The sequence below is a fragment of the Chelonoidis abingdonii genome, chromosome 24 (assembly GCF_003597395.2).
Source record: "Chelonoidis abingdonii isolate Lonesome George chromosome 24, CheloAbing_2.0, whole genome shotgun sequence".
NCBI classification, from domain to species: Eukaryota; Metazoa; Chordata; order Testudines; family Testudinidae; genus Chelonoidis; species Chelonoidis abingdonii.
The window spans coordinates 17,791,120-17,806,474 of record NC_133792.1 but is presented as its reverse complement, the minus strand read 5'-3'; the positions used below and the strand labels follow the sequence as shown (position 1 = coordinate 17,806,474).

At 43.8% G+C, this 15,355-nt stretch overlaps 1 protein-coding gene across 5 annotated transcripts in view; it reads left to right on the top strand.

The window, feature by feature from the left end:
* Positions 1–15,355, top strand: part of VAV2 (vav guanine nucleotide exchange factor 2) — a 291,963-nt gene that overhangs the window by 263,194 nt on the left and 13,414 nt on the right. For 3 of the 5 annotated variants that reach the window (XM_075060419.1, XM_075060420.1, XM_032767527.2), the window contains 9 exons: positions 3,604–3,690; positions 5,554–5,639; positions 7,514–7,646; positions 8,826–8,840; positions 9,355–9,464; positions 10,176–10,277; positions 12,626–12,714; positions 14,172–14,188; positions 14,911–14,932. In XM_075060419.1, the coding sequence (XP_074916520.1) occupies positions 3,604–3,690; positions 5,554–5,639; positions 7,514–7,646; positions 8,826–8,840; positions 9,355–9,464; positions 10,176–10,277; positions 12,626–12,714; positions 14,172–14,188; positions 14,911–14,932 (661 nt within the window). The remainder of the gene's footprint in view (positions 1–3,603; positions 3,691–5,553; positions 5,640–7,513; positions 7,647–8,825; positions 8,841–9,354; positions 9,465–10,175; positions 10,278–12,625; positions 12,715–14,171; positions 14,189–14,910; positions 14,933–15,355) is intronic. The other 2 variants (XM_032767531.2, XM_032767528.2) reach the window with 1 other exon arrangement.

Genomic DNA, 15,355 nt, shown 5'->3' with positions numbered 1-15,355 from the left:
AAGGATCAAGAATTACATCACTTGTGCCCAAGGCTGTTGCATGCAATGTACCTTGACACCTGCCACCGTCAGTGGGAATTAAGGATGCCCAGCAATTTCCAGAGTAATGCCTGGGGGGAGAGGGAGGGCTGATTCAGTGAGGAACTTAGAGGTGCCTAGCTCCACGTTGATGGGACTGCTCACGTGCTTTAAGTTAGGCATGTGTTAAATGCCTTGTTGTGCTGAGGTTGTAGTGCCTGAAATCCACGTTTCACACACAAATGTATAAGGGGGAACAGTCCCTATTACGATATAGGGCCTGATCTGAAGTCGATGGGCATCTGTCTATTGATTTCAGTGGGCACTGAGTCAGACCCATAGAGCTTGACCCATTTTGACTATTATCCCTGAGATTTCTCCCACTGCATTGGAAACTTCAACCAATGTATGAGTGGGATTGTGGGGCGGGGACTACTGAGGTCCATGGATAGACAGAGATTTATAATATAAACCTGGATGGTGAGCAAGGATTTAAATGGCGGGGGAGGAATTGAGAAGGAGGCTCTTTGAAAATATTTGGAAAGAAAGAGCCACGGCATGTCCTTCCCTTCCCCCACTTTTCACTGTCTGAGAGTAAGTCTACACTGCAGAAACAAAAGACCCATTACAGCAAGTTTACAGCAATGTAGACATTCTGACTTAGGCTGGAGTCCAGGCTCCGAGAGCATCCCCCTCGCTGAGTTCCAGGGTCCAGGTTTCAGCCTGAACCCGAATGTCTACACTGCTATTTTTAGCCCCATCGCGTGAGCCCAAGTCATTTGACCTTGGATCTGAGACTTGCTACAGTGGGTCTCTTTTTTTTTTTTTTGCAGTGTAAACATACTGCAGGTACTGGTGTGAGCTATTCCATCTGATATCCAGAACTCCCCACCTGAAAAATTCACTGTTCACTGGGCGATTAGTGAAATGTGGTGATAGTTTAAAAAAGGAGGAGAGAGTCACAGAGACATTTTCACGCATTGCAGGATTCTGTCTTTCCACGATTTGATTCCTTTGGTGGCTGTGTGTTTTTTGAAGAGATCAGGTTTTGTTGAATAAGATGCATTGCTAATAATAAAAAATCCTGGCTGTACTAAAGGTTCAGTGTTTTCTTTATAAAGCTGCCAGTAGCCATCAGACAGGATCGTTTGCTTCTGTTTCACACCATCACAAGGGAATAGATTTGACTCAGCGTTGGACTTGCCATGGTCACAGGAAGCAGTAAAATTTTACTTTAATTGGTATGAAAATCTAGGCTTAGTTTTCAAATGGTTTATTTCATCTAGAGTCCAGCCTTGTTCATTAGCTGGACGATTCTAGCCCTCCTGTGCGCCAGTGATGGGAAACTCAGATATCTAGTTAGCCAAGCCTAGAGCTGAACTGTCCCAGGCGCTTCAACCTCACTTGTGATTTTCCATGCATGGTCATTTGCATGAACTAGCAGTAGAATTTGCACCAGGCAATGGCATTTGTGCAAGATTTGCACATGTAAGTCTTTGGCTATGCAAAATCCCATCGCCTAGGTGCACAGTCTTGCACACAAATCACTGTGTACAATGCAAAGGTTGTTTTAATGCATGTTACATTGAGAAGGGGCCCAGTTTGCACATCTGGCCAAGCTGATGGTTCACTGTAGCTCTCAAGGCTGTGGTTCTCCCATGTTTGCAAGATGGCCTGTTCCATAGGGAAAAGCAGATGAGAAGGGAAGTGACTTCAGGTGACTTTGACATACAGGGGAATCTTACTTCACCTGATCACTTTCCCCTTTTTCCCTATCCTAACTGTTACCAACACTGACTATTTTAATAGGTATTATGTGATGTTATATAAGTATTGTCACTTAAGATTACGTTTATCATCAATGATTAATCCTTCTTTTGTTGGAAAGCTGTAGAAAGTTTGCACCCAGGGAGATGTCTTGAAAAATTCTGTGTTGTTCAGATTTAATCCAAGCTGACAGGAATTATAGTTGAGGGAAAAGAGACAGAGGCATCTAGATGACAGGCCATAAATATATTAAAAAATACTGTTCAAGATGTAGTAAGAAATTAGTGTGGTGGAAGGGTTAGAGAAGTCTTTCTCTGCCCTCTGGGTCAGAATTCAGGTAACTGGGGAATTTGGCCGGAGAATGCACTAACCAGGAGAAATCTGATCTCTGTAATGCAAAGGCACACTTGGTTACTGTGACTGTTTTCAGCACAGGAATAGTTCCACTAAAGTTTTTCCTTGTATTGGAAGAATTATTTTACAGATGTCTGAACCACTTGCAGTTGGGATATTAGAGGCTGTGTGCGTTCAGGGCTCCCATATCTGTTTTGCAAGATGCTTTACCTTTATAAGAACTCCATTGGTGTTGCTGAAATAAGTCCCAATCCAGCAAAGTGCTTAAGCACGTGTTTAAAGTCACATCGAAGTACATGGGAAGACTGAAATGTTTTTAGGGCTAAAAAGTTGTCAAGAGGCTTAGGAGTAAGTATAGACATGGTCCTTGTCCAGAGTAGCTTACTGTCTGTTTAGTTAATATGTAGACAGAGGATGGGCAGAGGTACAGTGGTTAAGAATGTCTGGCACATGCCTTTTGCACTAGGCTGATGATGAATGGAGTGAAGAAGGAGTTGAAAGAAAAGGGAGTGTTGAGGTGAAAGGCACTGAGTGAGAATGGAGTAGAAAGAAAATAAAGAGCTTTCTGACTCTTCTCAAAGAGTTATGCTGGATGGAACTGGAACGTAAGCTCAGGTAGCCCCTGAATGGAAAGTCAGGACTGTGCTTTCTAAGACTTTCTAAGGGTATATCTATACTACCGGCCGGATCAGTGGGTAGTGTTCGCGGTATCAGGGATCGATTTATCGCATCCAGACGAGACGCGATAAATCGATCTGCTAATCGACGCCTGTACTCCACCTCAGCAGGAGGAGTAAGTGGAGTCAACTGGGGAGTCGCAGCAGTCAACTTGCTGCCATGAGGATGGCCAGGTAAGTCGAACTAAGATACTTTGACTTCAGCTACGCAAATAGCATAGCTGAAGTTGCGTATCTTAATTCGAACCCTCCCACTATGTAGCCCAGGCCTAAGTCAGTCATACTTTCTAATGCTAATTTAAAGTATTGTCCTCTTCTGTTCATTGATAGAGTTGCAGCGCCTATCTAGTTATTTAACAAGAAAATCCTAGAAGGGCACATGGGAAGGGATGGAGAATGTTTGGGCCAAGATGCTTAAGGAGTCTCAGAAGGGTTGAATGATACAGCTGGCAGAGTACTGAGCACTCTTGATGTATGAGCAATGTACCGATGCAGAGATTATAGACAGTGATACCAGACATGCTTGGGTGGTTTGCTTACTTGGTTTTAATTAACTGATTCTTGTTTTAAATCCAGCAGAAATAGTTTGCGCTAGTTCTGAGTTCCCCAATTTGTATTTTCTCTGACACAGCCAATGTGCTATCTGGTGGTTTGATTCCCACAGAGCTGCTGCTATCTTCACTTTCTGAAGTGACTCCTGAAGTCGAGTGTTTTTGGTTTTTTTTTTAAGGATTCTTGATTAGAAGGGAAACAGAAATACTGAATCAACATTTGCTTTTCTCTTAAGGACTTGGCCATGTACATAAATGAAGTCAAGAGAGACAAAGAGACCTTAAAGAAAATATGTGAATTTCAGAAATCTATAGAAAACTTGGTGAGTTTGAGAATCTTCTCTTTTCCTCCTAGCCCCCAACTTTTAATTTTATCTTTATTAACGTTCTTGGACTCTCCAGAAAAGTATTAACAAATTTCATTATCACCTGTGCTTATCTTTAAAAGGCCAGTTTGTATTTGATCAACCTCTTATTATAATCTGTGTATTAATTTTGTTCAAATTCCAAAAAGTGGAACCCATACATTATAAATCTATTTGAGCCTGATGTGGGACTGTCATTTTTTTCCATTGAAAGGATTTCCATACTTTATTTCAGCATGTCGCTAATGTTGGGGGACCGTCCTTTTCCAAAAATGTATTCTTGCACATCTGGCTGCTGTTTAAAATTTAAAAAAATTTATTTCGCTGTTAAGCGGGTAGAGAGGAGACGAATAAACATTTTTATGAACAAGAGTATAGCCTGGTATACAAGGGAAAGAGCAGCACCAGTAATATATTTCTGAGCATAGAACTCCAAAAATATGGACCAGACATCTGTCTTTCAAACCACATGAGGGACTGATCTGCTGAAGTGCAGCTGAAGTCAATGGGAGCTGAGTACACTCAGCACTGCACACCTCTCTGTTTTATCCTGAGTCCAGAGGACGCTGTCGACTTTAATAGATGATTCTTTAACAGACTTCAGACAGAATCCCTAGTTTCTCAGGTTTCTCTTGGAAAACTCCAGAGTGGGATGTAGACCTTTGCAGCTCATAGGTTTTGATTGGAACAGTCATGATAAGCCATGATCTGTATGAGAAATGAGATGTGTGGTGCTCTTTAAAAATTGGAATGCGAATGGGTACTTTTAGCATCTGCTTTTCCCTGCTGCAGTCTGAGAGCTGGTGTGACATGCAGAAGATGAAATGTTAGCAAAGCAGTCATTTCTTGCTTCAAATCAATCCCACACACACTCTGCTCTGTGTTTAATTTCGTTCCTCGGTAGCGGATGTTATGGATTTATTCTCATTATGTATACACAACCCACACAGCACAGCAATGAAATAACCATAGACTATATGCACAGCTGTATACAATATGTATTTTTCTGATCAACAGTGAAGCTTCAAGTTTATTTTAATAAAAAAAGAGCACTCTGTAGGTGAAGTGTTTCATATCACTCAATAACAGTGCTGTATTGAGTAGCATTTCCAAGGGCTTTGGGCGGCAAGAGAGATTCATGATTCTGCTCTCTGAATCTGCCCCCTCTGAATCTCTGGTTTTGGTTCCAGATGGGAGCCATAATTGGAAGACCTCTAGTTTCTGTTTCCAGTGCAGTTTCAATAGAAAATCTCCTGAGAGTAGCTGATCTCGTGAGATTTCTGCCACCCAGCGTGGAAATCTTGTAAAAATTACTTGACCACTAAACTTTGCACCTAGATCCTTGACTTGACTTGTCATCAAACCCAAACACTAGCCTCAGGGTTCTAACACCACTTCTAGGGTTGTTTTCTATGGTAACTGTCACCTATTGATATTCCATCTGGCTTAGGTGATACTGTTTGTATGAATCTCTGCCACTCAAGATAGACCCCATAGTATAATCTTACGCGAGTGCGCCTTCTCTGTTTACTGAGTCTTTGGAATGTTCTCCCTCTGTCTATTCAAGTCCATCCCAGCTAACATTACTAGTGAGGTGATTCACTTTTTGGTTATGTGTTTTGGTGAGTGGTGGTTTTTTCCTTTGCTAGGGGCCCATTTTGGAATCTGAGCTGGGTTTGGGTGATGGTGGGGGAGGAGGGGTTTTGTTGGCCGTTGGAAACTGTCTTCTTTGTTTCTTTACGTTTTTGTGCCACATTCAGAGACGTTTTGGGTTCAGAAATAAAGACCTCTCTTTGCTAACATATGTTTTGCTACCCGCAGCAAGGGAAACTGGAAGAATTCGGGAGGCCAAAGATAGATGGTGAACTGAAAGTCCGTTCAATAGTGAACCACACCAAGCAGGACAGGTGAGTGAATGAAGAAACAAAGAAATGGACAGTGAAAAAAGACAACATTCTCCCAGAAAGCCAAGTTACAAGAAACACCATTCAAAATGCTAAATGTAGCACAGGGCTCCTTATTGCTATGCACCTGGGGTAGTGTGACCAGATGTCCTGATTTTATAGGGACAGTCCCAATATTTGGGGCTTTGTCTTATATAGGTGCCTATTACCCTGTTCCAATTTTTCACACTTGCTGGCTGGTCACCGTAGTCGGGGGCTCTGATACAGCTTAACATCTGTCTTAAAATCATAATGGGTTTAGATCCATAGGTCACGGGCTCAGTCCTGGCTCACATTGATCCACCCAGGGGCATCACCTTACACTTGGTGGCTGGTATAAGAATTTGAGCTGGGCAGGCTTCTGAAGTTCCCTGACCAGGGTGTGTGCGGAACCTGCAGGTAGATGGCGTCGCTTTCTTTCCCCTTCTAGTGACTGAAGCACAGAGGTTTATGATTCGCTTACAGTCTTTGAGCTAAAGAAGCTTGGAAAGTAGAAGCTCCTGCTTTTAGGTGCAGAGGCTCCAGGTTCAATGCCCATTGCTGACAACCCACCTTGGGAGTGTTGCATTACACAGAAAAGACTGGATAATCATCCCGTCCATCCTTCTGCCAATGCAAGATTTTTCCTACCGTACGTTTTGTAGTGCACGGGCCATCTAGTTTGAAGAGGCCCGATCTTCTAGAGATAAGAAGTCAGATCTTAGTATGGATTTCAGCTCTCTGCCTCCCAGCAGTTTAGTGTGTTTGAAAGCAGCTGTGGCCCATTATAAGGAGGTGACAGGTAAGCTGTGAAATCGATCTCTAGGCCCAGGTTCAGATGCTGACTAGCACTCTCCCAAAGCCTGGAGGCTGTTCACTTCCACTGTGTCTCCTCCGGCCCCAGTCGTATATCCCACAATGCCCAGAGGCAGAAGCTTTCAAGTCTGATGTTAAATCATAAAAAACTGGCAATTCTAGAGTCCACAAGTTTCATCCACAGTGAAATGCTTAGGTTGTTTTTTGTTACTTTAAATCTCATTGTAAGGGGGGCTAAAGCTCTCTTGGGCTTTGCAAATGCAAACTCTTCTGTTCCCATTCGGATTCGCCGCCAACCCGTGGAATTGTAGGACGTGTAGTTAGGTTAAAGCAGCTTACACTGATTTTGAGCCCTACAGAGAGGGCACTCAGAGGAAAGCCCTCTCTTCTTACTTTTTCTGCAGAGGCAAATAAAGCTGCGTCCCTTTTGAGGGGATTGTGTGTGCTAGGTGAACCTTTCCAGTGGCTGATTTCAGGGTGTCTCAAACAGAGCTGAGAAGCTTTTTCCTGTATGATTACAGAGTTCTGTATGTTTCCTGGAGGTTACCTACAAGTGAAATATACAACAGCTCTTGGGGGCTCTGGTTTACAGTTAGAAGAGCCTCAGGAAGCAACACTGACGTCTTCTCACTCCGTGGCCTGCATATGAAACACCTTTAAAACTCTCTTTGAGAGCTCTATCATCACAAGTCAGAACATTTTCTAGTAAAAAGAACTGTTGTTCTGAAGTTTTTCCAAACAAACAAACTGAAGGTTAATTTTATTTTTCACCTAATCCCTTGCCCAGTAAGACGATCTATGGGCCAGATTGTCTCCCTTGTAGTCAGTTGAGTGATACCAGCAGGACATTTGGTCCTATGTTTCCACACGTTTCATCCTCATTAATTTGGTCGTTACTTAGAATTGCGTTGACGCCAAACACCTTCAACGTTAAATCATTATATAGCTAGCAATGTTTCACTGTCCTGACCGGGGAATAATCTCCGCTGAGCTTTCTGTGAAAGGTGTATATATAATTAGATGTAGGATTTGGTTTCTGGCAGGTATTTATTTTTGTTCGATAAAGTGGTGATCGTCTGTAAAAGGAAAGGATACAATTATGAGTTGAAAGAAATTATCGAGCTGCTTTTCCATAAGATGACCGATGATCCCATGAACAACAAGGACATTAAGAAGGTAGGTGGACAGAGCAAGGAGCTGGCTTAGCTCTCATGGGCAGCTTTCCGTACCCATGCAGGTCAGTGTCCGAGGGTAACTCCTCTCCCATCAGACTTCTAAAACAGAAATAGCACTTGTAAAATCTGGACAATCAACCCTTGATTTCAGGGCAAGGCACTTAGGAATGGGAGGCTGAGCTGGGTCCCCTGACCTGGGGCCTGCAAAAGAGCCCTTGAGAAGTTCGAATGACTTGACTGGAATGGGGGAAGCTGCTCTGTTCTTTTAGAGAAGCCACTCCCAGAGAGAGTAATTCACAGACAAATTGGAAAGGATAAAAATGACCTAAAAAAAGAATGGAGGATGGGGAAGAATGGGCAGGACATACATGTGTTTATTCCAATTCACTCATCTGGGTGACTGGGCGTTAGTTGTGTGTCTCTCATTCTGGGCTCCAAGCTTCACGCTCCCCATGCCTCGGTGCATTTTACAGCATACTAAACTAATATTCTAGACTGCAGATCATGGCAAGCACAGCGGCTCTTGCGTTCTCAAGCACGAGCTCCTGAGTTGTCACTGGGAGAGGGAATGTGGGCTGGGTGGCCAGGTTTATCATTGTCTGTTGTTCAGAAAAGCTAATGGGAGTGAAATCTCCAGCAAATAACTGTTCTGGAAAAGGCATCTCTAACGGTTACTCCTTCCTAGTGCTGCATGGGAGTTATCAGTACTGGAGTTCAAATATCCCGGAAAAGAGTGCTGTTTCTTTAAAAAATGGCCGACCCAAAGGTCGTGTGGAAGCCTTTGTCTGGTGGGATCTTTGTAGCTTCTTGGACCTGTCCCTCAGCAGACAACCCTCGAAGCTGTAGAAAATGTCTATTTTTCAGGGTTAGCATGGACATGGCAGGCTTTTTACATTGGGTACGCTCTTCTAAACCAAGTTTCTCTATCAGAAATACACATACTTTGCCTGGTTTTGGGCTGAGGCGATGACACAAAAGAAAATCTGCATCCCAATAGACTCCACAGCTTAGCAGCTTTGGCTACCCCGTTAGTGTGGTACAATGTACAGGGTAGCAACAAGGGAGCTGTTGTGCCATTTTGAAAATAATTGGTGGCTTTGCTGCTGTGATGTTGAAGAGAGATTGCTAGCCTTGTGTTTTAATGAATTGTGTTTCCACTTTGCTCTCTTATGCTTTCTAGTCTCATGGAAAAATGGTAAGCAACCACGAGATCCACTTTATTTTCTTTAACGTTGTAGTGAACTGGCTAGCGGGTATATGCACCACTGCCTTCTGCAGGGCAGGTTGGATGTGTGTCATAGGCTTTATATGGCTGATGGTGAATGGAGAGTCTCCTTTAGCTTTAATGGCAGGGACCTGAGCCCTGCCATTAAAGCCGCAGGATCTGGGTTCTCTCCCATCTCCTGCCATGAAATTCTGGTTGATGATGGTGTGCACCAGAGTCAACTATTAAGTCGTTTGTTGCAAGGTACAATAGAGATGCAGTGCTGGTCTTTGCACCACTCCCCTGCTTTTATCATCAGAGAGGTTCATTGTAACCACAAAGGCAAGTAAAGAAAGCACGGTAAAACAGATTACAAATGGACCTGAATTAGCCCCCCCCCCGCCGCCTCCATGTTGTTGCTTAAGCATTCAGTACAAAGCAGTGAGGGGGAAAGAACCTGATCCTTTATTTTGATCTGATCATTTATTTTGATTTCCTATTGCAGTGGTCATATGGGTTCTACCTGATTCACCTTCAAGGAAAGCAGGGCTTCCAGTTTTTCTGCAAGACGGAAGACATGAAGAGGAAGTGGATGGAGCAGTTTGAAATGGCAATGTGAGTGTTTTAAGCTTCCCTGCAAAAATCATCTCTGGGTACACACTATTGCTGCTAATGAAACATGGCCTTGTCAACTCAGTTGCTAGTTCTCAGAGCCCAGAGTTCTGATCTGCAACTCTCACTGACTTCCATAGGACTTCCATGCACAAAGGGCTTCCGGAATTGGGCCTGATGTGATAGTGTCTAACCAAATGATTCATGCAAAAAGCGCGTGCAGGGAAGATGTCTATAGAAATTGCCACCTTGGGAGAAAACCTGTGGCATGCAGCGTTGAGCATGTATTTGACCAAACAGCTGGAGTTAAGGGCTAAAATCTGCACAGAGAGTCAGCACAAGGGCATTGCATCCTATTTAAGCCCTATTTTGAGGACATAAGTAGTGCGTAGGTCTCATATTGGCCTTCTGCACAGTGGTGAGTTCTAGTTAATGACTGGCTTAGGAGGGAAAGACAGGATCATGTGTGAAAATATCAATGAAATTTTAAGCACCACACATAACCCCTTCCCAACAGCTAGCCCCAAATGATTTGCTTATTCTTTTACTCTTGTGCAAGATCTTAAAGTATGCTCTGTGATTTCAAAACTTTGACTGAAGTCCAGACAGTAGCTGCAACCAAAGACCATAGAACTCAGAAAGTCTGGCAAGGGCAACTTGATACAACTTTGGGGATTTGTCTTTCATTTTGGTTTTTCCACTCTTTGGAATTAGGTCCAACATTAAGCCAGATAAAGCCAACGCGAATCACCACAACTTCCAGATGTACACATTTGAAAAGACGACCAACTGCAAAGCGTGCAAGATGTTTTTAAGGTGAGCAATGCTCTTCTGACTCTTCAGATGAAAACTTTTTTAAAAAACATGTCCATTAAAAATAAAAGTGTAATTGCTCATTCATCATTTCCCTGGTCTTTCACCCAGTCAAGAAAAGATGTGAGTTGGGAAAGGCTAGGAATCTGAGATTCTCTGACTTACCGCTTGTCAGCTGTGGCATTTCAGGCTGTGGCGAATCTGAAATCCGCATTGCTGCTGTTTTTTCATGATTCTTCATGTGTATGATTGCAGTGCTCTAGCTGGAATAACAATACTGCGAATGGTGGCACAGAATCCCACACAATAGGCCCCTTTGCCCTGACCGGGGGGAACAAATGTGGGTGGGAACAGGCTGTGGTTTTATCAGTATGTCATGCACACACCTGCCCAATGTTAACTGATGGCTGTGCTGTATTTGCCACTCTCCTAAGATGGAGCCATCTTTGTTCTGCATTTACTCTGGCCCACAAAAGGGGCTATTTTCAAAGACACAGTGGGCAAAGAGGTACCCAACACCTGCTGAAGGTCAATGGGAAGCCCAGCCTAAGCCTTTTCCACAAACCATGCCCTCATGTCACCAGCCGGGATGTTAGCTCTGCAGTATCACGGTCACACTACTCAGCCACTCCCTGTGTGGAGCAGTTGGGCTCATGGGCATCTTCCAGCTCTCCAGACTCGTGGTTATATTTGAACTATAGATTTTAACTCATTAATCTGCACCAAGCCTGGCTGTCTTCTCACATTGGGGGCAGCCCACTTACTTGACACCCCACTGCTGTCGCATCGCAGGCAGGCTGATCCAATGCGGGAGCAACCAAGAGTTCTCTTAACTGTTTTGCCGTCCCCAAACCTGGATTCTGCGTTGCCTTCCATCCTCTGGGGGACTCCATATTCAACACAGTGGGTCCACTGTCTAACACAGGGGTTCTCAACTTTTTTCTTTCTGAGGTACCCCCAAGATGCTATAAAAACTCCGTGGCCCACCTGTGCCATAACAACTGGTTTTCTGCATATAGAAGCCAGAGCCAGTGTTAGGGGGTAACAGGTAGGGCAATTGTCTGGGGCCCCATGCCACAGGACCCCACAAAGCTAAGTTCAGCTTCAGCCTCGGGTGACGGGGCTGAGGACTTCAGTCCCATCTGGTGGAGGCTTCAGCTTTCTGCCCTGGGTCCCAGCGAGTCTAACACTGGCCCTGCTTGGTGGTCCCCCTGAAACCTGCTCGAGAACCACTGATCTAACAGACATTTCACGGGGACACAATAACGGGAGACTGTCATGTGTGAGGTCTTTGTGACTTAAAACTCAAACTTCTCAGCCTTTTGGCTAGTTGTTTTCAACATCTAAAATGGGTTTGTCTTTTTTATTCCCTCTTTTCATTCTTTTCCTTTCCTCTGCTCTCAATTCACACCCAACTGCCAGATTTCCAGCTCATCTCTGCTGTATCGCATAAATGACCCTAATGATCAGGATATCCTAGTAACTACAGGAGTTATAAGTCCATGCCCCTGCCCCATTGCTATGGGAAAGCAGGTACAAATATCTGGCCATTCGACAGGAAACAGAATCCTTTATGCATCATTGCAGAGTTTCAGCAAGGAGCAGGAATTGCTGGCCTGAGGCTATAGATAAATCTTGCATGCAAGGACCATATGCTGACACCATAACCTGCCCAAGGGGGCTGCTTATTGCCTGGCCTACCCAATGGCAAATGAAATTCTCATTAGCTCAACAAATGTTGCATTAAGAAACTCCTTGTTAATATAGAATTGTGTGCATTGTCGCTGTTGGTCTTTATATGCTATTCTGAGACCCTGTCCATCAATAAAATTTAATAGCTAAACTAATCAGAATTCACGTAAATACTGTATCCGTGTGGGTTTTTGCTATACAGTCCTGCAAGCTCGTGATCTGGTAACTAATGACAAGCTATCATTTAGTAATAGATCTTTGCACTTAATTCTGCATATTTCATAGGGGGAATTTGAAAGCACATCACAAGAAATTAGGTTTCAGAAACCACCTCCCCATCTCTGCCTCCTGAAGGTGGCTAAATCCTATTATCCCCACATCACAGATAAGTAAACTGAGGCACAGGGAGGTTAAGTGATTTACCTAAGGTCAAATGGCAGAGCTAGGAATAAATCCCAGGAGTCTGATAGTTTAACTACACCAGAGGTATGTCCTCCTTTCAGTGTGATGCCCATCAGTGGTAGTATAACTTCATGACCAGTGTAGATTTGTCTATATTAACTCTGTAGAAGAGTCAAGAAGTAAAACAAACGGGTAACTGGGTAGGAATATCAAGGAGGGGACTGGAATGAAGAAATTTTCAACTTCTCTTTTTACAGAGGAACTTTCTATCAGGGCTATCTGTGCATGAAATGTGGAGCAGGTGCTCATAAAGAATGCTTGGAAATTATTCCTCCCTGCAAGATCAGTAAGTCTTTTGACATTTTAGTGTTTTTTAAAAGGGCTTGGCTTCTTGTGAATGATCTGATAGATAAAAGTTGTTTTCTTACTAGCACTAAATGTCATCTACTGTTTTATGTCCAGTTCTGAATAGATTAAGAATTTTTTTTTAAGAGTTTTCCATCCGCTTCCTAATATGGTAACTCACTGTGCATAGCTCTTGTGTGTGTGAGTATGTATGGGTATATGTATATTCTGACTATTTCAAGTAGTCCCCTGTAGTAAGTATACATATATTTCAGGGGACTACTCTGAATACAGTAAAGGAACATAAAGCCAGCAAGCAAGTTGGAAAGATACTTAATAATCTCTACCATGCAGCAGATGGGATCTTGCAACCAACTTGACTGATTCATAGAATCATGTAATATAAGGGTTGGAAGGGACTTCAGGGGGTCATATAGTCCAACCCCTTGCTCAAAGCAGGACCAATCCCCAGACAGATTTTTGCCCCAGATCCCTAAATGGCTCCCTCAAGGACTGAACTTTCAACCTTGGGTTTAGCAGGCCAGTGCTCAAATCACTGAGGTATCTCTACCCCCTAAAATAAATCCCCCTGCAGGCAGATTCACTGAAGCTAATGTTAGAAGAGACTTACTGTAGTAGGACATGAAGTACAGGATCTATAGATCCGATTTAGGAGCAATCTTGAGATTCCTACCCAAACAGCTGTTGACTGGGAAGCTGCAGAGTTTGGCTGATGGTTGTGGGAGGCAGAGAGGTAACAGAAGGTAATTTACTGCACTGTTTAATACCCCTTCTTGGCTAAGTCTTGTCAAACCAGTCTCTGAGAAGACGAAGTCGTCTTCCCTCCAGGTGAAGGTAAAAGTGTTGCCGCTTAGAAAGCAACAAGGATAGGGAAAATGGACAACAATGAAGGAAAATTCCATCAGGCCCCCTAAGGGGGCAGGGGAGTGTGTGTGTGTGTGTATAATGGAGACAAACAAATAGGCTGTCAGTAGATAGCTCCATTGGAGTATTATATTTACACCTGCAACTGCTCTGATGTGGTGGTTGGTGGGGCAGTTCTTAGTCTAATTTCTAATTGGCATTTGGGCAATATAACCACACAATGCTCTTTCTCTCTCACACCCTCAAGCCCCCACCACACACGCAGCCAGGCACAAATCCGCAGAGTGTGGCTCAGGATGTGTTTGTCACCAAAGAGTTGTTTGCAGGCCTGAGGTGCGTTGGCAGAGCTGAGTGTGATTTGGGGCCTGAGCCACAGCCCAGTGATATGGATGGAAAGGTTCCTGCTGACTTCAGTGGGCGTTGGAGTAAGTCTGTAGTGCCTCACTTTTGGTCCCTTCTGTCAAAATGATGAGGCACTGCAGCCGCTTGAGTTGTGCCATGGAGTAGAGGAAAGTACAAAACAGAGGGTTGTTTCCCCCTAAATTAACCAATTATTTTGACATTTTTTTTCAGGTTCTCCAGCAGACCAGGTATGTTTGTTTAACAAGCCTCTCATTCCCTCCTAACTCCCTGTCAGGTAGAGGCTGTGGGGGCATCTGTGTTTCACTAGTCCAGATTGAATTACAGCTGTTAGTTTTCAACTAGCCCTGGAGGCAGCATGGGCCTTGGGGAGGGTCCCCAGCAGTCACTGCAAACGTTACATTGGATAATATCCCTGTCACGTTGTCCTAGGGACCTGATCCTACAAGGAGCTGATCACCCCCCACTTTCTTTTCACTTCTGTGGGATTTTGGGGATCTGAGCACCTCTCAGGATAAGTACTGGTAACAGATGTCCTTCATTTTAGACCAGAATTGGCCTGTTCCACGTGTGTCTTGCCTGCCAGTCATGGTGATCACCGTCAGATGTGCTGACTCACAATGCTGCAATGGCTCTGCATTCTGAACTATCGCAGATGGAGAACTTGGGCAGCAGGATAAATTTTCACCTCAGCATTTCCCCTGCTAAAATTGTGAAGGTTCCTCATACAGAGAATGGAAACCTTCCTGTCCCTCAAGTGAAGGATTATGGGTAGCTACAGCATGATACGTCCCTCGCCTTAGGAAAAAATGGAATCTGCACAGGGATCTTTGCGGTGATCAGGGCAAGAGCAGAGGTTACTATGGTACTTAAGGGCATCTCATTTTATCTTTAAATACATTCAGTTGAAATAAGTTTTAGTGAACATAAACTATTTTCTCTCTCTTTGCAGGACTCATTAAATACAGGACCTGGTAAGAGTGGTGGTGGTGTTTTGTAAATGGGTAACGTAGGGGAGGCAGCATTGGCATCTGGTTCAAAGAGGCTGAGGATGACACATTTTGGAAGGGGCTCTCATACAGTGTTTGCACCTAAAGCCTGGTCTACACTTAAGCATCAGAGGGGTAGCCATGTTAGTCTGGATCTGTAAAAGCGGCAAAGAGTCCTGTGGCACCATATAGACTAACAGATGTATTGGAGCATGAGCTTTCGTTGGTGAATTCGTTGCATCTGATGAAGTGGCCATTCACCACGAAAGCTCATGCTCCAATACATCTGTTAGTGTATAAGGTGCCACAGGACTCTTTGCCATGTCTACACTTAAGTTATACTGGTACAACTATGTTGGTTAAGGGGGTGATTTTTTGCCAACATAGTTATGCCACTAAAACCCCACA